This window comes from Desmodus rotundus, chromosome 7 (assembly GCF_022682495.2).
Source record: "Desmodus rotundus isolate HL8 chromosome 7, HLdesRot8A.1, whole genome shotgun sequence".
Lineage (NCBI taxonomy): Eukaryota > Metazoa > Chordata > Mammalia > Chiroptera > Phyllostomidae > Desmodus > Desmodus rotundus.
In genome coordinates, this window is record NC_071393.1 from 98,814,466 (window position 1) to 98,835,881 (window position 21,416).

At 41.2% G+C, this 21,416-nt stretch overlaps 1 protein-coding gene across 8 annotated transcripts in view; it reads right to left on the minus strand.

Moving 5' to 3' along the window:
* Positions 1-21,416, minus strand: part of PYGL (glycogen phosphorylase L) — a 70,251-nt gene that overhangs the window by 48,229 nt on the left and 606 nt on the right. For all 8 annotated transcript variants that reach the window (XM_045201473.3, XM_053928305.2, XM_045201472.3 and 5 more), the window contains exons 2-7: positions 16,458-16,559; positions 13,409-13,487; positions 10,216-10,319; positions 3,761-3,892; positions 1,155-1,266; positions 712-794 (exon numbers count right to left, since the gene is read on the minus strand). In XM_045201473.3, the coding sequence (XP_045057408.2) occupies positions 712-794; positions 1,155-1,266; positions 3,761-3,892; positions 10,216-10,319; positions 13,409-13,487; positions 16,458-16,559 (612 nt within the window). The remainder of the gene's footprint in view (positions 1-711; positions 795-1,154; positions 1,267-3,760; positions 3,893-10,215; positions 10,320-13,408; positions 13,488-16,457; positions 16,560-21,416) is intronic.

A 21,416-nucleotide genomic window follows, 5' to 3' on the forward strand; every position in this document is an offset into this window, starting at 1 on the left:
AGTCCTAATTTGGTTGCTTGAGAGATTATTTTTTTTTAAATATCATCATAGCTCAAGAAAATGATTTTACTCATGTAGAAGCAAGAGCTAAGTATATTTAAACCAAATAAAAATCCAAAGCAGTCATCTAAGATCCAGTTCCAAGTGGGTTTTTTTTAAAGCTAAGCTATTCTTAGTGTATAGAAGTAATCACCCATAAGATGAAGTTTAAAGAGATGAATAAGTGGCATAAGAAATAAGTATTTTCTTATTTCTGGGTCAGAAGTAAGCAAATTTGCCTATTGCCTGGGTCAGCTCTGAAGTCCATGGCCCTGCCTCACCTGGGGTCAGAGGGCTGGAAGATCCCCGTCATCGAGGGGAAGAGGTCAGGCAGGAAACCTTCAGGATAAGTGTGGATAAAATTTCTTCAACTCATCCTTATATTCAGGTTTGTTTTGAAATGTACATACAGAACTTCCCAATTAGTCATGGGTCACTAATCAAGGGCAAAATATCAATTCTGATTTCAAGAATTGTACAAATTTGGATTCCTTACTTGGGTGGGAGGAGAAATCTAGACAATTCAGGAAGAATTCAGGAAGAGATATGGAGATTATTTTGCACTGAAGAAACAAAATCAGTATTAAAGCTGCATTTTATAGAGCTACTGAACAGGTGCTTCTAAAATAAGCTGCTTCTGTTTCCACTGAGAAAGCAAGCTTGATCACTCACGTTATCATTGGGATAGAGGACCCGGGAGATGTTCTCCGCCAGGTTTCGGTCCAGCACAGCCTGAATGTAGTCTCCAATGTTAACTGAGGGGAAGTTAGAAAAATGAATAAATAGACAAGCCAGCCACTCTTATCAAAGTCCCTTGATCTCACCTGATGCTTGCTGTGTACCATGTGGGATTCCTAAAATTCCTAAAAATCCAAAAGGATTTCGGCAAACCTTTATGCTGTGATTCACAGGAGAGTCTAAGAAGGCCATAGTGAATGAATTGCTTTTTTCCTCGAGCTCAATTTGGTTCTAACTAGCAATCGGAAAGAAACCATTATGTCCTAGTCCCCAAGATCCTTGTTCTGTGCCATCTTTCTGGAGCAGGGTACTAACTCGCTCCTCGGACCAGGAAGATTAAACCCCCATGCAGGGAAACGAGCCCATGCTGTACTCACAGTCTTGGAGGTTAAAGTCATTGGGGGCCCGAGCAGACCAGAGGCGCATGGTGTTGACGGTGTTATTCATGTACCCGGGCACTGGGGTATCATATGGCAGGGCCAGAACCACCTGTTGGATTGAATTGAAGCAGCTGCTCACTGTTTCTAGAAGGTGATGACAGGATGAACAATAGGCTGGGAGACAGCGACTGGGATTCTGTTCCTGGCTCTATCACCAACTCAAATTGTGCGAGGCCTTAACCAAGACAAGGGTCCTAGGGCTGGGCCAGGGGGGCTTGGCATGGTATTAGGGGCCATTGTGGGTCCTCCCCTCACTGGAACAATCTGGAAAGCTTGAACCATCCAGACAGATAGTTTTCTGTATCATTTCCATGTTGATTTCTCTCTGTGTCTCTTGCCTTGATCTGGATGCAGATCTTTCTATTTTCAGATCAAGCCACCGCTCCAAGAATAATAAAATATGGTGTGCAAACAAAGTGACAAATGTGAATCTGTTCCCATTAAAAACAGTAATCAGGACAAGTTTTAGTGTAGGTTATTCAATGATCTGACTTTGAAAGTGGTAAAAATCAATGGAACAGGAAATTTATGAAGACAGATTACATATGATGTTTAAAATGCTACGCTAGATTTCTCCAAATTGCATGAAGAGGAGTTATTTTAATGATCTGACAAATCAGCTGAGAATTAGCTGAGGTGGGTCTAAGAAGTAAGCTTTGGAAAATCTAGCTCAATCTCGGTGACAGTCATTGAAATAGAGAAGAACAGAAAGATGAACTGTGTTTCATGTGAATTTAAAATTTATGTGAGAAAAGACTCATTTCTATTCCCGGCCTTATCAGAGTCAAACCCTAAGGAAGATGAATGACATTAATTGAATCACTTGCACTTTTCACTCTCTCTGGGGTCTGCCTCCCAGAGGACCTGAACTGACACAGAATGAAATTAACTGCTCAGTTTACTGGCAGCTGCCCACAGCTGTGTGACCTCATGCTCTCTGACCCTACCAGCGACAAATCTAGGCCTAACCAGTGACGTCTTGCATAGACCCACGAAGTTCTGTGCTGCTTGGGTCACTCACCTTATATTACATCTGCCCCATAACCTCACCTTTGTGGGCACAGAAAACACACTCTCCCTAATTGAATTTCTGAATATATTATAAAAATGTCTAGAGGTGCTTTGCAAATACAAAGTAGTTCAAAAGTGGGACCTACAGTGCCAACAGCATGCTTCTAGCACGGAGCATGTAAAACTGCACATATTTAAACACATCAGAAGTCCCTGGAAGTTTCGGACACCAAATCCGTACCAAATACTTGCTAGTTTAATACCAAATACATGTATGAATTCTTTGGACATAATAACAATTGATTTGTTTGCAGCTCTCCTGGTCATATTTGTAACCAATTACAATTTAGATTATTGTCTGTATAACTAAAATAAAAAGAGAGACTATCTTAAAATCACAGTATTTGTTTATTCCTTATATCATTAGACTATGACCTATTTTTAGCTTCTAATCTGTTATTTCATATGCTGAATAAATTCGTGTTTGGATAGGAAAACTCTCTTTTTAAAATGTCTTATTTTTCTGAATGGTGAGCAGCTCTACCTGAATTAGCAGAACAGACCATCAGTTTAAAAAGCCAGCTACAACACGGGTCTGGGTGCTTCTAGGACACAAAATGGAACATTTATTCATGGAGGATAAACCACAAACCAACGGAATTTAGGACTACAATACTGAGTATCATTCCCGATTTTGTTATGTAAGAACAACATTAATGGATCTTTGCCATTTTCTTTAAGCTTTTAAAGAATGACCAGTGATGCATCTTTTCCAGCCCGAGGCCATCTTTATTGAACAAATATCCCAGATGGAGGCTCTGATGACTGGATGGTGCAGTCCAGTAGTTAATAAAGGTTATTTATCAGGAAGTATGAAGACAGCAAAGCATAAACCACCACTGGGGGTGCTGAAAACAGAATGGTTCAGCGACAGGGTGGCTCTCCAATCTGGTGGCAGGATAAATCTGGTGGCCACGAAACAAGTACACTTGGTTGACACCAGCATTTTTCTGTAAGAGTGACTTGGCACAAGATAACTGAGTACATTTTGCAATATTCTGCATTATTTTTGACTTTGCAATGAATAGGAACTTTGGTAATTCTTCAAATAATTACTTCAGTTTAAAAATATTTACCTCTGAGAAGTTATAAGTAAATAAATGTACATGTGGTGATGGGGTGAAGAAAGACATTTAAAGTTATTCAATCTTGGTATCAACAATTTTTTTGTAAAATGGAGAGCTAAACATATTGGGATTGTAGAATTGATTAATCTTTGGTAAAGCTGATTGCAAAATGACCTTGGTGAATCTCTTGACCTTGAGTAAGTCACTTATCTCCTGGCCTCACTTTCCTTGTCTCCAAAATGAGTGGGTTGCACTAAAAGGAGTAACACGTTTATTTATAAAAATGTGCTCTATTATTCAATACACAACATACTACACTCAGAAGCAAAAACACGTTACACTCTATGCTACACACTCACTGTGCTGTACTGTACAATGTGCTTAGCCTGGGGACACTCTGAATACCTGGGTGTCGATCCACTTGGCCCCAGCCTCGCTGTGCTCTACTCTTCCGTAGAAGTGCACAGGCAGCATGAACTCGGGACGGGCCTTCTCCCAGGGGTTTCCGTACCTGAGCCAATCATCTGCTTCTTCTACCTGCAAAAAGGACATGGCTTAGAACGTATTTTTCAGGAGAGGGGGACCTAGCCGTTTCCACGATATCAAATTTAAAATGTCTTTAACTGAATCAACTGGAGAATATTGTTTTGGCTCCAAGTTGTGTGCTGGTTCTGTCAATCTCAATTCATGGTTGTTACTGTTGCACAGCCTAAACCAACAACAACAATACTTGCTAATATTGCTCTAAATGTTTTATATGTATTATTGCAGTTATTCTTCATAAGAAACTATGATTCCTTTCTTAAACATAAGAAAATTGTAACTTGCTCAGAGTTGCACAAATAGTAAATGGTAGAGCTAAAATTTGACTTTAGGTCTGTGTTCTAGAGCCTGTATCTTAACATCGATGAAGACAATTATCCAGCTTGAGCAAGAGACAGAGGCCCTCCAGGGGTGATTACAGTTGCATACCTGGACTTGATGTGTCCTGCATGATGGTTTCAGTCAAGATTCTAGTGCCCACAGTGCACAGAGAATCAGTTAAGAAATGCTACTCATAGAAAGCTCCCTTAATAAAGCTGATTTCAGTACAGGTCCAGAAGACTACTACATTTTGTTGTCTTTGTTTAATTTAATCCTTATCGAATTTTGATCTGATAATTATTAATTATGGTACATTTTGAAAACAACATATACTAAGAGGTAAAGAAATTTCTTTAATTGACAATTTAATATTTTATCATCTATTTATGTTCACTGTAACAAAATATTTCTTATAAAAGTTTTAAAATTACATTTTGTACTTAGTATGGCATACTAAATACCAGATGAATTTTGGTTTGCAATAAACAAACAAAAACACAAAAACAACAAAAATACATTTGGGGGAATGAATTTTAATGTAAAGATATTATCTGTGAAACATTAAAACATTATATATGTTTTAAAATATATATAATATAATTTAAATATATATATAATAGAATATAATTAAATATATATAAAAACATTATATATATTTAAAAAATGGAGTAGTGTTCTGACAAGAAGGAATTGGTAAGGTTTTTTAGCACAAAGCACCCTTGTCAATGAGGTTTGAATGCAGTTATTCACTTGGCTTTAGTTTAAGGAGATATTGTTTATGAACTAGGACACACTGTGGCTGAGGACCTCACGATCACCTAACTGTGGGTCAGTGCCATCCCCGAGCACAGTGTGGGGAGAGAAGCAAACACAGCTAATGTTTTTTGAGAGATGAAATCAAATATTTATGTCAACAGCCAGATAAGCAAATACACATTCATTTATTCAAACACTGACCATGACTTCATATCAAGAAAGCCAGTAAGCCCCCCATCAATATTAACTACCAGCATAATGATGAATGAAAAGGAGACTCACAGAAACAACATCCTCTGCAGAAGGTCTGGGAGTTAGAGAGCTGCTGGAGGCAAGAGGACGTTTCAGATGGAGGATGAAGCCTAGGGAAGCCTGGAGCTGGATTTGAGCTAATGGGCAACTTGCATCTTGTTAAAATGTGCGTTCTCAGTGGATCTGAGATGGGACCTGAAGTTCTGCATCTTATTTTTTTTTTTTTAAGATTTTATTGTTTTACAGAGAGGGGGTTAGGAGGGAGAAAGAGAGGGAGAGAAACATCAGTGTGTGAGAGAAACACTATTTGCCTCTTGCACACCCCCAACTGGGGACCTGACCCACAATGCAGGCATGTGCTCTGACCAGGAGTTGAGCTAGCGACCTTTCATTTCATAGGCTGGTGCTCAATCCACTGAGCCACACTGGCCAGAGCTGAAGTTCTGCATCGTTATCAGTTCCCCAGGGGCTACGTGGTGCAGCGGGAGCTACATGGTGACACTAAGTCAGTAACTATAATTCAGAACTTAGACTTCCGCTATCCCAGCAATAAAGAGAACAAAAGAAAATTAAATGTTAACAAGGATACAACTGAATTTTATGATCTGATAAGAAACTGTGTTAATAACTAGAACTGTAAGACAAATAAATGAGAATGTCCAGAAAGGATCAAAAACATCCTGCTTTACAAAACACCCTGTGCTGCACTTAAGTAAGGGCAGGTTTGGGGTTTTCAAATACTGGGAAATGTGAACACTTTCTTGTAACAGGAAAGAACTGTAAGAAAGGACCATTTCCTTCATTTCAGCACTCAGGACTGTTGTAAAACACACCTGAAGGTATATGAAACAGGAAGATGATGAGGCAGAAAGAGTTTTCTCTCAAAAGTGCAGAGGAGAACCGGCAACATCTCTTCTGCTAAGAAATGCAACAAGATCATACTGTCCCGCCCTCAAGCAGCTTGAAATGCTTCTAGACGTGACCCACTGCCAGCCCATTCCCAGCCTCCTATGGAAGTGAGAGGTTGCCCTCGTTCTTTGTGACAAGGAACCAGTCAGCTGATTACTCGTAATGCCATCCAATATTGCTTTTATTTTTCCCTGCCAAATAAGGGCTGATTTTAATTTCACTGGGTTAATGAGTTCTGTAGGAGGACAGATCTCTAAGCTTGCTGTTCTTTATTTTTTAAGTCTCCTTCTGATTTAGCAAGGAATCACTTAATACTTCCCTCAATTTTACAAAGCTTGTTTTTTAAGTTACATAGAGAAAACAGATATTTCCAACCCCAAGCAGGCCTGAGCATATCAGAGGAGAAAGAGAGAACTGCTCTCCCCTTTTACCGCCCTCACTAAATCCACAGAAGCTGCCAGATGGTGATAAACCTCTTCTCTACTTTGCATTTTTTTCCACCAATGAATCAACAAAGTGGCCTGTAAATTTAGATTTCCATGGAGCCAGCGATCCCTGAATGCACTAACATACTGAGCCATTTGAAGGGAGGGGGCAAGGTGGGAGGAGAGCTTTCATTTACATGCAAGCAGGCTGTTGCGCCTGAACATCCAGATGAAGAGAGCTGAGACCAAGGCAGCGTGGCTCTGTGGAGTGAGGAGCAGAGTGCTAGTCTCAGTGGGGGCGGCAGCCTGGACTTGGCACCTCCCTAGAGGAATTGCTCAATGCAATCTGTGTCCCCGCTGGTGTGGAAGCAGAGGTCAGCTCAGGGGGCTCTGTCAGTGACCAAATTCTAAGAAATGCTTTCCCCTCAACTGTGGGTCACACAGGACATTAAGAATCAGTGAGCAAACACCAAGAGTAGTCAACAAGCTTTGCTTTCTGCTGGCACATATAATCGAAAAAATGTTTCTGGGAACACTGAGAATTCAACAATGGTAACCAAAAGATTGCTAGGTAGTGGAAACTTTGCATGACTAGTTATTGCAGGCTTGGCATGGGTTCTAAGAGAGAGAAGGGTCCAGCAGGCCCTGTTTGGTCCAACTGCATGGTACCTGCTGTGTGTGTAGAAACTCAGCACTCTGGCGTGTGATGTTAACTCACTGTGGGGCTGTTGCAATCGTCCTGCCCCCGCTCCCTCCCAGAGGCCAGTAATTTTCATAGAGAACTATTACTGATCCCCATTAGAGTTGACGGTAAGTCAAGAATTTTAGCAATAAAATTATTTTCCTTAGGGGGGGTTTCACTATGAACACATGACTGCAGATCTCCCTTGAAAAGAGACTTCAACAACTAAAAGTCCATCAACCTTTAAAACTCTTTGCAGCTTGCATAATTTCCATCAGAATTCTCCGTATCTGCCACTGTAAGGGCAAGGACGTATCTGATGAGAGCGGGGTGTGCCCACAGCCTGAAGAGGCATGCTGCTTTCCTGGAAGATACTTCTGTTTTTTTATGGAAATAGTTTCTTTGTGGTATGACGTATTTTATGTTTGCTCTCTAAAACCTCATCCCAGTAAACAGTGGATATGGCAAATGAAGCTATGTGTGTTTCTGACTCAATTTCAAGGTGTAGTATAAGAAGTGACGATGGCTAGTGAGGCTAGCCGAAGCCATTTGGTCTCTTTTTTCTTTAAGAACACTGGATAATACATCATTCCTGATCTGATAGAAGAGACACACACTTCTTTGGTATGATAGGAGAGAAGGGATGGTTTCTTGAAATAAAGACCATTTAAAAGTGGCAAAGGTAGTAGGTATGACCTTTCATAAAATTCTGGGGAAAAATGCAATGAAAAAGGGTTTTTTTTTTTGATATTGATTTTCAGAGTTTCTCTTAAATCTTTCACACAAGCGTAGTTAAAAGATATGAAATGAAATCCTTAGACATTTGGGGTGTAATGAGTACCACAGAGGAAACTTTCAAAGAGAATGAATACCATGTATTGCTTGGTCGAGTTGTGTCAAAACATGGCCCATACTGGAAATGCCTACCTAGTAAGAAGCTTCTCACCACATAACTCTAGGGTTATCTTATTAGGGAAGGGACCCAATTACTCTGTTTTCATAGCTTTTTATGACTCTGAAAGACATACTTCTTATGGAATGTGAGGCATAAATAGAAGATAGTAAAAGTTACCTATAATCCTATCTCCAAGAGATAATTACTATTGAAGCTTTCATGTATTTTTTTCTAGCCCTTTATTTTTTTGGCTGCCTTTGGATAGTTGAGTCATACCATCCATATGATTTTATACTTTCTTTTTTTAACTAACAAATAATTTCCCATTTCATTAAAATTAATAGAAATATAATATTAATGGCTCATTAATATTTTATTATATAACATCACAATTTATTAAATTATCCTCCTTAGGCAAAATGAACATTTCATTGAATGTCTATTTGTGTACTGACATTTTACATATTTTCATAATAATTCTGTGAAGCTGGCATCTCCATTTTGCAGATGACAAAACTGAGGCTCAGAGAAGCTGGGTGACCTAGTCTAGGCAATACACCTTATAAGGGTAATGAGTGACCATTAGGCCTCAAATTAGAAATTAAATCTCTAACTAGGGCCCAAAAGCTTTTCCCTACACAATGCTGACTCCTGACTTACTGAGAAATAGGTGAAGATACACCGGTCCTTAGCAAAATTTGGAATATTATCTTTTAACATATTCCCAATATTCTCCTTCTGAGACTTTTTCCTTGGGGCATTGTCGCATCCTACCAAATCTGTCAGTTCCTTCCTTCCTTGGCCCAGAGTGTCCAAACACTGAGAGAAGGGAAAGGGGACGGCAGTGGGGAGCACTGAGCTTCCTCTCCCCTGGGATTAGCTCCAGCCTACACCCTCCCATCCAACCCAAGTGTGCTGCCCTCAGACCAACTCTCGGAAATATGGTAGGGGCTGAGAGAACTCAAGCTTTTTTGAAAACCAACCAGTATCTTTTTGTGAATGGTGTATGTATTGGAACAAGGTAGGGGGAGAGAAAGCCTAAATCACACATAGTATCAGGGAAGACCGTCCACACCAGGTTTGAGGGTAGACTCAAAGAGTTCCCAAGATACGAGAAACAAATTCCTAAGAAACTGGTTTGGTTTTACAAAAGTAAAACTACAGCCCTGGCTGGTGTGGCTCAGTTGGTTGGAGCATGGTCCTGTAAACCAAAAGGTTGTGGGTTTGATTCCAAGTCAGGGCACACGCCTAGGTTGAGGGTTCTGTCCCCAGTCGGGATGCGTAAGAGAGGCAACGGATTAATGTTTCTCTCCCCCTCTCTCTCCCTCCCTTCTTCTCTCTCTAAAATCAACAAGCATGTCCTTGGGTGAGGATAAAAATAAAATAAAAGTAAAGTAAAACTAGAATCATTTGTTTGGATTGATTACTATTTGTGCAAACCTACAGAGCACTATAATGATAAATATTAAACATGTATCAGATTTATTTGATGTTATAGCTAACAGGATTGCCTGCTCTCACCTTATTAAAAAATCAGAACCCTGGGCTTATGTATCTTTTAAATAGGCATGCTAAGGAGGACAGGACTGAGCATAGAAAAGAACACTGAACCCGGATCTGGGAACCTGGAGACAGACCCATGTTTGCCAGCAGTGTGATCTGAGGTACCTCCATTTCTTAAGAGCCTCAATTTTCTCACCTTTAAAATGGCAACATGCTCCTACTGTGAACGGTTATTGGGAGAGAAAAGTCAAAAGATGTGCTCCTCCATTGAGCAGGCTGCAGAACAAACGTTACACAGCGTAGGTGGTCCACACTCAGACTCTCAGCGGTAAACACTTTCAGGGCACCCTCGTGAGTCAGGCACTGCATCAGATGCTCTGCATCTGGTGGGGAATGACACTGGCAGGCTCTCTGCTCTTACACGCAAAAGGGGAAGAGCAGCAGTATTCACTGATGTCAACCATACGCAAGGGGTATCAGTGAAATTCCATGTTAAATGTCTGTAAACTATAAATCATACAGAACACCATGAAAAAGTATTTAATGACAAAATTTAAAAACATGGCTCACATACCTGCCATCCATCTCGGATCTTCTGATTGAAGATTCCATACTCGTATCGAATGCCATAGCCATAGGCTGCAAGTCCCAGGGTTGCCATGGAATCCAAGAAGCAGGCTAAATCAATCCAGACACAAGCAAAAAGGCAGAGTCATCAAGGTTATTCAATTTTCAGGTCTTTTACTAAAAAGCATGACAGCCACCAAACACGTTCCCATGAGCAACCACATTTCTATATTAAAGCAGAGATTGCTGCATAGTGGGTATTCATTTTTTTAAGTAACATTAAAAAATTATAAAATGAGTACTAGAGAAAAGTTAGAAAATATAAAAGTGTGTGAAAAAGAAAACAAACATCATTTATTACCTCACCATTTAGAAATAACCACTGTGCACATGTTGGCATTTCACTTGAGAAGAGATAAAGAACTTGGCCTGCATTAGATGTGGCCATTACTGTGTCTGTCCCTCACACTGCCCTTTCCAAGGGACACTGTCTCCGTAGCTCCCTGCTTGAAAAGGCAGCTTCAGGAGAGTAGGATTGACCTGTGACCACCTGACTGACTACATGGACATCTGTGGCAGACTCTCTTTTTGGCTAACGGAATTCCAAGGTTGCTCAGGTACCAGGGGGCCATATGCTACAGGGAGGCTGGACGAGCAGTGAATCTTGCTTGACTAGTCTAAGGCTCTTAGCCAATCACAGTAATTCTATCTCCTTCACCAGTTATTGGTTTTGGCATGACTGTGCAATGACATTCAATCCAGTGGGAGGCACTAGGAAGTCTTCTGGGTGCAATGAGAGATTTTCCTTGCTGCTGCCATCACTTTCCCCCGGGGGGAAAGCCAAGAGAACAACAGAGCCCCAGAGCCCCGACAGAGCTACACTGCTGAATAAACTAATCTTGAATAGCCCATCCCCTGGACTTCCTGTTCTGTGATAACACATGTCCTTGTTGGCTGAACCATTTTTTTGCTAGATTTTCTGCCACTTGTTGTCAAGAGCATTAATGACAGAGCACCTGATCCAGAGCTGTCAATCAACAGGCTGGCTAGGGATCTATTTGGTGGCCAGGTGTAACCTGAGGGTTTACTTACACTAATCAGATTTTCCCTCTAGGAATTTGAACTTAAAAATGTACAGAGAATGAGGAAATGTACTGTAGGATCTAAAATGGGAAAGAACTTTGAAAACTGTAGATCAAACAGAAAGGGACTGAGTTATTTAGGTTCAGGGTGGAGCCCTAGAACAGAGAACCACAAAAGCCAATGGCCAATCCTTCGTTACCGCAACATTGCAGAGGTTTTCCAGTTCCCATGTCATGTGGCCTGATCCAGGTCTTGCTCTCTTGGAGCTGGGGCTACTTGTCTTTTCCTGGGTCCTGATCAAATTGTCCTTAGAGCCTGATGATAATGGGGTCCCAAGATTTTCAGTCAGGTAGGACATGAGGTCATCTAATGAGAAATACTCGGCCTCATTTGCCAGTTCACTCTCAGCCAACTGAAGGAGTGAGGTTATTAGTCAGGCACAGAGTGGGGTTAATCGAGCCAACAAATATTGGAGGCCTGTGGCTTTCCATAGAAGGCAGGCAGGCCGGTGGCCACTCTTAGGCGTGCATGCCATTGGCTCCGCTGCTCTTCCTGCAGCCCCACGGAAAGCCTTCTAAACTGCCTGATGACTAACTTCACACGGGAGCAAGCATCCTGAAGGCAATGTTTTCCTAGTACTAATGGGAATGTTAAAGCACAATGCAACTAATGTAGAGAGGATTAAATATGTGAAACACATGCAAATGGATTTCCAGTAACCTGGACGTTTGTGTACAATCTGATACATACATGTGTGGTGGTATACTTTTATTATTAAATTTAAGTTTCACGATTAATACATTAATACATCCTCCTTGTAAAAAATGTTACATAGGACTAGCATCCACCTTAACTGCCACCTGAGTCTGTCCCCCTCTCTAGAAAAGAACAAAAAGAGCAATTTCCAGATTTTTCTATGGATTTGTGTATGTATGAGTATGTGTGTATGTGTGTGTATCCAGTCACAGAAAATATTAGTTTTTAAAAACCATAAATAGTAGCACACTGTATGGCTTTTAAAGCAAATTGCCACTCCCCCCACCCCGGAAGTTTATCCAAGGCATTACATAGAGATCAATTTTACTTTTTTGGTTGCTACACATTATTCTGTAATATGGCTGGTTCCACTACTTATTTTCCTGTTTCCTACTGATGCACATTAGGTTATTTCCAATAGTTTGTTTTTACAAACAATACTGTAACAGTATTTTTCACATGCCTCCTTGTGCACATTTGAGGTTTTTTTTTTTTTTACAGTAGATATCAATCAGGAAGTCGAACTGCTTGGTCATAGGTATGTATATACATATTTTAAAGATTTTATTTATGTATTTTAAGATAAGAGAGAGGGAAAGGGAGGAAGAAAGAGAGGGAGAGAAACATCAATGTGTGAGAGAAACAGATTGGTTGCCTCTTGCAGGCCCCAACTGGGGACTTGGCCAGCAACCTAGGCATGTAACCTGACCAGGAATCAAACAGTTGACCCTTTTGTTCTCAAACTGGAGCTCAATCCACTGAGCCACACCAGCCAGGGTGGTATGTATATTTTTAACTTAATGGAGTTAATATCTTTAATGTTTTCCTCTATATTTGTTGAAAAACCATTTCCTGAATAAAGCAAAGAACTCAAACTGCATCTATACAAACAAGAATAATAATTAACTAAATCATACCGATACCATAACAAGTGTATCATTACCTACTAGTCCATCAAAAAGCAAACTGTGAAGGGCACAAGACAACAACAAAGTGGTTGGACAACTTAGTTCATACCACACAAGTATGTGACTTGAATAACTGCGACCGTATAACAGTGAAGTAAAGGGGCCACTGTGGAAATCCTTAAGTGCACAGGAAGGATCTGGTTAACCTTAAGGTTTTAAGCAACATCTCTGAGGGTTTTAAGCAATGTGTCTTTTGTTCAAGTTCTCTTCTCTACTGTTTGTGTAGAACTGATCAAACCACAGTGCAAACTCAAAAACAAGTGCATTTATAACCGGGTCACACTCTGCAATTCTCGTAGGAAGCTTGTTTGGTTCTTCTTAGCGTGGTCACGCACGACGTCTGAGAAGGCTTCAACTGGCCAAACACTACAACACACTAACCACGTCACTTACCAGCAAGCCTCCCAAGACCACCATTGCCAAGCCCAGCATCTTCTTCCATTTCTTCTAACTCCTCTATATCCAAACCAAGCTGGTGATGAAAGGAAAACACCACTGAATGTGGATACAAATGCAGGCCATTTCAGAGAGAACAGTCATTTCCTAAAGCTCTGGGTCGGGTATCCAGGCTTATCTGTGTGCTCGACCACAGCAGATGATGATGACTGCACATGCACACTGTTCGAACTGGCATAGCAGCAGCTTGTAGAGAAGTATGGGCTCTCAGTGTCCATTACTGAGTCTGTTACTTCTTAGCCATATGACCGTGGGCAAGCTACTACATCTCTCCATGCTTCACTTCTTTTATTTAAAAAGTCAGTCCTCACCGGACAGCAGTATATACCGCATTTAGGGTTGTTGTGAATTGAGATCATACAAACAAACCGTTCAGATTATTTCTGGGCAGATATTCCTCAGTAAATGTTAACCTACTATCATTTCTTAAGATTCTTTTTTTGTGCTGTTGGGGTAAAACCTAAGAAATAGTCCAGAACCAAGTTGACACTAACTGGGCCAAAGAATTTTAAAAATTATCAAAAGGTATGATGTCAGAGTTTCCAGGATGGAGTAAAGGTCATCTTTTCAGGACCACAGCATATTTACTCAGCAGGGTCAATGGTTGTTAACCCAAAGCCAGCTGGTGAATCACTGCCCATGAGTCTGGGGCCAGACAGCAGTCAAGGAAACCTCAGCCCTCTGGTCTAGCTCAGTGATTTCCAATCTTTTTCATCTCACGGCACACATAAACTAGTTAATACAATTCTGCAACACACCAAAATATGTATTTTTTGCTGCTCTGACCCAAAAACAGGTAAAATTTTGATTCGTTCACACCGGATGGCTAGTATTGTGTTGGCTGTTGTCACTTTTTTTATTTGACAGTCTAAGAGAAAAGAGGTCAGTACCCTTGACTCAACAGTCAGGTATTGCAAGTTTTAAAAATTCTTGCAGCACGCTGGTTGCAAATTGCTGGTCTAGCTGGATGGAGCTCAAATCCTCTACTTCTCTCTGGGTTGGATAAAAGGCCGTGGGAGGCCTAGAGGCATCTGTGACCTCGGAGACGGATGCAATTGGCAGCCAGTCAGTCCCTGCCCCGAAATGCTGGGATTCACACAGCCAGAGGCTGCTATGGACTCACATCAGAATTCCGCAGCCCTGGAGATCACCTTGGGCCGCTTACCTCACAGTGAGGAAGTTGATGGCAGATAAAACCAATGACCTGTCCTGTGCTGACTAGATCATAATTCAGCCCATGCCTGGCTGATGATGGTCTGTTGTGAAATGACTGCATTTTTACCTAAAAGTGAGGCGACCCATGAAATGAGATGTTATTTAAAATGGAAACATAATTTATACACTTGAAAACATAGGCAAGAAAAGCAACTCTGCTTGAACTTGATGCCTCAGTTTCCACGGCTACCTACTTGGATCCCTACCCTTATACCAAAAATTGCTTTGTCACACATTATGGTAAGTACTGTATTTTGCCATGTATAATGTGCACTTTTTTGCCCAAATTTTTGAGGGAAAAATAAGGATGGGCACTATACATGGGTATAATGATTACATATCATCGGTAAAATAATAGGTATAATAACCCCACGCATAATGCACACAAAAACATGGGTACGCATTATACTTGACAAAACAGGCTAAGGCTTCTAAGAGTTTAAAAATGGCTATGCTTCTGTTCATTGTTGAAGAGACTTTCAAATTTGCTCCCTGGTATGACAAGAGTTTACTGGGGTCCGAGTGCAAGTCAACTGTTTAATGCTAACATTCAGGGGTTTTTTAATTCTAAAAATCTTCACCTAAAGTACGACAAAAACCTTGAGCAAACAGACATGGGTCACTTCATCCCATGTACTATATGCTACTAGGCCATGGGAAGTATATTATTTTCAGCTGATATCAGGGGAAGGCAAGAAAAGAGAAGTAGAGGGGAGCTGCCGTGGTTCTTTCACAAGGAAATGCTCTAGCTAACTCGCAGAAAGGAAACCAGCCCCTAGTGACAAGCAGCTGACCACATGACCACATGACCACATGACCACATGATGGGGCAGTCCCAAGCCAAGGGAAAGGAGCAGTTTGAACAGTCTCCCATTTAGAATGTATCTTTGCAACTGCTCATTCCTCCTTTCAACCATATCAAAAAGGTCAAGGACTGTTTGTTTTTGGTATGGAAATCCCTGAAGTTCAGGAGAGAAACAGTTACATAGGTTTATAAAAATAAAATAGTATTAGGTTTAAGACCTCAGGCTCCTCCTTTAAGGAGGAAGTATATTTTACATGTCACTTAGCAAAAGAGAAAGAATGATCACAGAATTTTAAAAGCTTATTTTCACATATTGCCTTGATATACAAATAAGTCAATTTTTGACCATTTTAAAAAAGTAGATAGGAGCCTAAAGTAAAGCTTGTGATTCTGACAGCAGGGATTCAAGCAGTTTTATTTATTTTTTAAATTTTTAAAAATCTTTATCCGAGGATTTTTTTTTTCATTGCTTTTAGAGAGAGAGGAAGGGAGGGAGGGGGAGAAATATCAGTGCGAGAGAGAAGCATCGATCGGTTGCCTCCTGTATATACACCAAGGAGTGTGCCCTGACGGGGAGTCTAACCTACCCACGACCTTTTGGTTACAGGTTACAGGATGATGCTCCAACCACGGAGCTACGCTGGCTAGGGGCAGAATTGAGCACTTTTAAAAGGCTTGTTCAGATCCTAATTTCTAAGATGTAAGTTGCTGGGGAATCCTGTCAGAAGCTTTGATTGCAAAAGAAAATTCTCGTTAGGTAAAACTAGGTCTCTAACTTTCTTTCTCTTAAACCAGAGGTCACTAGTAGTTTATGGTTCTAATAGTTTGTAATAGCCATGTCTACAGAAGCAATTTTTTCACCTTATTTTTTTTTTTGAGGGACGGGGAGGTGCTATATCCCCAAGGTTATTGAATTGAACTTGAAATTTAAGGGGAGAGAATGAGAGGAATACGGAGACAATGTACCTGATAAATGGCCTCATCACAGGCATTCTGCAGGCCGAGGTTGATCATGGTGTTCTGTAATGTTCGGCCCATGTAAAATTCCAAAGAAAGGTAATAAACCCTCTGAAACAAAGGAAAGAGAGGTCGTGTTAACTCGATGAGGTCAACCTCACCGGTCAACATAAACACACAAGGCCGACAATAAAAACCAAATAGGCAGGGCGACTTTGACACAGGTTCCGAGGAAACTCCTATAGATGTACGAAGGGCTAAATAACAGCATTACTGACAACTGGCTTTGGGAAACCATATTTTATCCTATTTTTGGCAAAGTAGTTCTGTGTTTTTTACCTCCAGGGAGAAAAAAGTAAACTCGTCCAATTAATTAGGTACAATGTTTTGTGTTTTTTTCCTTTCTGTTCATGAGCCTCGTAAATTAAACACGTTTTGGACAAAAAGAAGTCGGACTGCCATAGCTTATCACTCATTTGTAAAATATTTATAGGACGACAGTCAGATACGGTTGGCCAAAACCATCTCAAGTCATCCAAGAAATGCAAAGATTAACTCCTTCCAGATATATCCAATCACTACAAAGTATTCCTCCATGACTATTTTCTGTAAGTAATATCACAATGAATTATTTTAGAATTAAATTATTCTAGAAAATCACGAACTGGCAATAACAAAAGACTACCTCAAGTTTATTGGTGTTTGCTCTTGATGAAAGTATCAACTGAGAAACTGCCTTTGACATGGTACCAGGTAAATAGTATCATTGCTGAGTGAAAGGTGCAAAGGTCAGACTTGTCTAAAACCTTTTAAAACACAGTGCAGTTTACTAATTTCTCTTTTAAAAAGATCAGTAACTTCATCATCCCCTTTTACAGTATCTTTTTCTCCATATCAATTCCTCTTTTCTATCAAACACAAAACAACAAAAATCTGTAAATGCATCAATATAAAGTCACCTAAAATTTTAGGGACTCCCCTCATTTCTCAATAAAAAGAACGAAAAGGAAAATTATTTGGCCAACCCAAAAATATAAACAAAATATAAATAGAGTTCAATATAACAAGTGCCTATTGTAATATGTAACTCTTTAGTTATACACGTTTAAAATATCATATGAAAATGTCAGTTTAGAAATTTTACTTTTTCCCACTTTCATTTTATGAAATAATTGAATTCTAAGTCTTAACATGAATAGTCAACATCCATATGTTAGTGGGTCATTGAACACTATTTTCCAGAACACATCATCATCATTTTTATCCACATTGTTTGAAAATCTGTAACAGTCATTGGGTCCCTTGTCAGTCAGTCTTTCAGGTGCCTTTGTGTGAGTTGGAAAAAGGTATCTTTCCTGGGCAGGTACAGGCCGAAGGGGTGCACGGCACCACTCACCCCCATGGCTGATGCCCTCGTACATGAGGCCACTGTGTCACTGGCAAGAGTATCTGAAGCCACAAATACCCATTTGCGTAACATGAGCACTGGTTTTTTTCTGTACGTTTCTCTGTATTTTCATGATCTCTATAAAATAACCACTATGTACTGCTTTTGACTTTTTGGTGGTCTATAAAATGCTTACTTATAAATACTGTATATACAGTGGAACCTTGGTTCTCGAACTTAATTCATTGCGAAAAACTGAAAAGCGATCTGTTCGAAAGCCAAATCTCCTCTGTCACCTGAGAGACACATGACTGATCATACAAGTATCAGCATGAAAGGGTTGTTGGGTAGAATCGAGACCCGAAGTTTTGTTAGACAATCGAGACATTTTGTTCTGTGAACAGCTTGGTTGAGAACCGCATTGTTGGAGAATCGAGACATTCAAGGGCGGAGGTTTGACTGCATTTCCCACACTTGGGATTGTGTAGTTATGGCCCCCAGAAATAATGACTACATCTGTTAAGTTTCTTTGCCTCCATTTTAGTGACTACAAATTAGCATGGACTTAAGACATTTTAAGGCATTGTACAAAGACCAAGTAAAGGTTTCGTAAACAATGTTGCTGCTTAAAATAATTTAGAGAGACTTTGTTATATGACAGACTTTACAAAGACATGTATTTAAGGCGGTTTCCTATTTTCTCATAAAAATAATTTTTGGAGGGACTTCACTCTATATTTGGGGCTATATAAGACCTTGAAAAATAGATTTCCCCCATTCTCTTACTTAGTGGTCTCTAAACATTTATTACATACTCCTGGTAGTAAAATATATAGCATCTCCAATATATCTTAGAAATTATATGCATGCACTACTATCATTAATAATTATGTATATTTTAGAAAATGTAGACATTTTTCAAAAAGCATGCAAAGATAAAATAAAGAGGAGATAATGATAACCAATATTTTTAAAGTAATTTAAATTTTATCCCTAACATGATTCAGAGGACTTGGGTACTTCTGGGAAGACAGGTGGAACAGGGGGCAACAAAACAGACTTGCAGGAAGTGAGAGTTGAGCGTAGAGACACTGGCAAGAAGGGCATTCCAGGTGAAGGGTGCAGGGTGGGCAGAGGCCCCGAGGTGGAGAGAACAGGACATGGATGGGACAGCACATTGGTTTGGTGGGAGAGCAAGGTAAGTCCAGAAGGGTAATGGGAGATAAGATGGGAAGGACAGGTTCACCTGGACTGAGAAGGGCTTTAAATGCTAGATTAAGGACTAAGGCAGTCAACGGGAGCCAATGATACCTGAACAAAGGGCAAGATGTATTGCTTTGTAAGTAAGCTTAATGGGACTATAATGCATAGAATGAGGTGGGATTGCCAACTCAGTCACCCTTAGGAGCCAGGCAGAGAAAATACCTATGTAATATAGATCACACATAACAATGAGGAGTACTGGGCCAAGAACTGTAGTATACCAGTCCTGCCCCAAACCACTCAAAATTAAATTGCTTGAGGATGTCTCGTTGGCTAACCAAAATATGTCTGCTAGCCCTAATTCGGCTGCATGCTGCCCGTTTTACCACTTCTGGGAAGCCAGATAGCCAGTCCGAAGTCTATTGCATAGACCAGCCACCAGGGCCTCAGTAAGAGAAGTGAGATAGCAGGAGAGTATTTTCAATGGAATCTGCAGAAATCAACAGCATTTGGCATCCTATTGACTGAGAAATACAGGAAGTCAAAGGTGAGACTCAAGTTTTGTGCCTTGGTGATTGTCAGGATGGCAATGCCATTAAAATGGGAAACACAGAAGATGGGGCAGGCCTGGGAGGGATTATGGTCTGAGTTTGAGGAAGTGGAAAGAGATCTAGGTAAATTCACCAAGCACTTAGAAGTGCAAGAATGGAGTCTGAAAAGGAATTCAGACGAGAGATCCAGATTCAGGATTCATCTGCACGGTTCCTGTAGAGCAGGGGAGGTGGGGGAGGAGATTGGACACATTTACTGGCTCTAGTCCATGCTCCGTGGGGGCAGGGACTCCTGTTGAGGTGAACGCTGTCACAGAGCAGATACTTTATTAACATGTGTGGAGTGAATCTTGTTCACTGTTGTATCCCCAGTGTATCACTATCAGAATACCTGGCTTATACCTGTGTTCAAGTAGGGAAGGAGAGCTCAGTGAAGACTAGCTACAGAACCAGGAAAACTATAAAGTACCAGATAAGCCACCGGAGGAGAAGCATATGAGGGGATTGTGTTCTATGAGGCTTGGTGCTAAATGCTATAAAAGAGTGGGTAGGGGGAGGGAGGTTTGGAGGGGTGAGGTCCTAAAATATAGCTCATCACCTCTCTCCAGTTTAAAATCTGAAAAAAAACATGTCCAACGCAAAAGGCAGCCCCTCATGCAAATAAAAAAAAAGATACAGTAAATACACACACCCACACACCCACGTAGTCTTCCCTGGGATAGAGGCCTAGACCTCTGCAGTGAAGAAGTTACTTTCCATTGGAAAGTTTTGTTACAGCTGCCCTTTCTTACTATGAGAATTTACTTTCTTTTGCTCAGATTTTTTTTTTTGGGGGGGGCGGGCGCTATGATTATGGACTACCTTTTCTTTTTCATAATTTTCACATATTAAAAAATTTCTAATGTATTTCTCACTGCCTCCAGGTTATATCAGTCTTTCACCTTTTCCAATATGCCTCCTACCAGCTTTTCCAGTTTCCTCTCCCAATACTGACTCACACCCACGTCACTGCAGCAGCCAGAGCTACTCTCTCATCCTCACTGCACAACACAACCCTCTCCCTGCAGTCCTCCTCCATCCTCCCCACCCCACCTTCCCAGACTGACCAGGGGGAGGCCGTGTCTCTCTGAGCTCCCAAAGTAACCCTCCATGTAGTCCCTGCGCAGTGGACCGGGTGGTCGGTGAACTGCTTTTTTCAGAAGCTGCGGGGGCAGGTCTTACTTGAGCATGCCCTGGGAGAAAGGCCTCCATCCTGCAGGAATCCAGCCCAGGAACGCCACACCCTATTCTTTGGACAAGGCTGGCGAGGGGGTGGGGGGTGGGGTGGGCGGAGCTGGCGCGGGGAGAGTTCGGTCCAGGGGGTGGGACTTCCACCCACCTTTCTACAACACTCAGGCAATGCCTAGGAGAAGCCCCAAACCGCTGGGCATTCTCCAAAATGATCCTTCAAAGGCTGGAGGGGAAGTGGGGCTCCTCCAACTCCTCCCCCTCCCCCAGTGGCTATTTCCGTTTGGTGAATTCTATATAGTTGTCTCCCTTCCCTAAATATTAAGCTTCTCCAAGGCAGGGATTTGCCCAACAGCCACAGGCCTAGAGCTGTGCTTGGGATACAGACAGGAGGCGCCTGACACCTCTTGATTAAATGTTGAGAGTAAATGCTCCAAAAATTGTGAAGTGGTCAGGCGAGGGAGACCTGACCCTGCGCTGAGCAGGCTGTCCCCGGGAGCCGTCTGCTTTGGGTAGGGATGGAGGGCGGCGTGAATGCGGAGCTGGTGGGGCTCCGGCCTGTTCCCTGGGCGGCCACTCACCGCCCAGAAACGCCTCCTC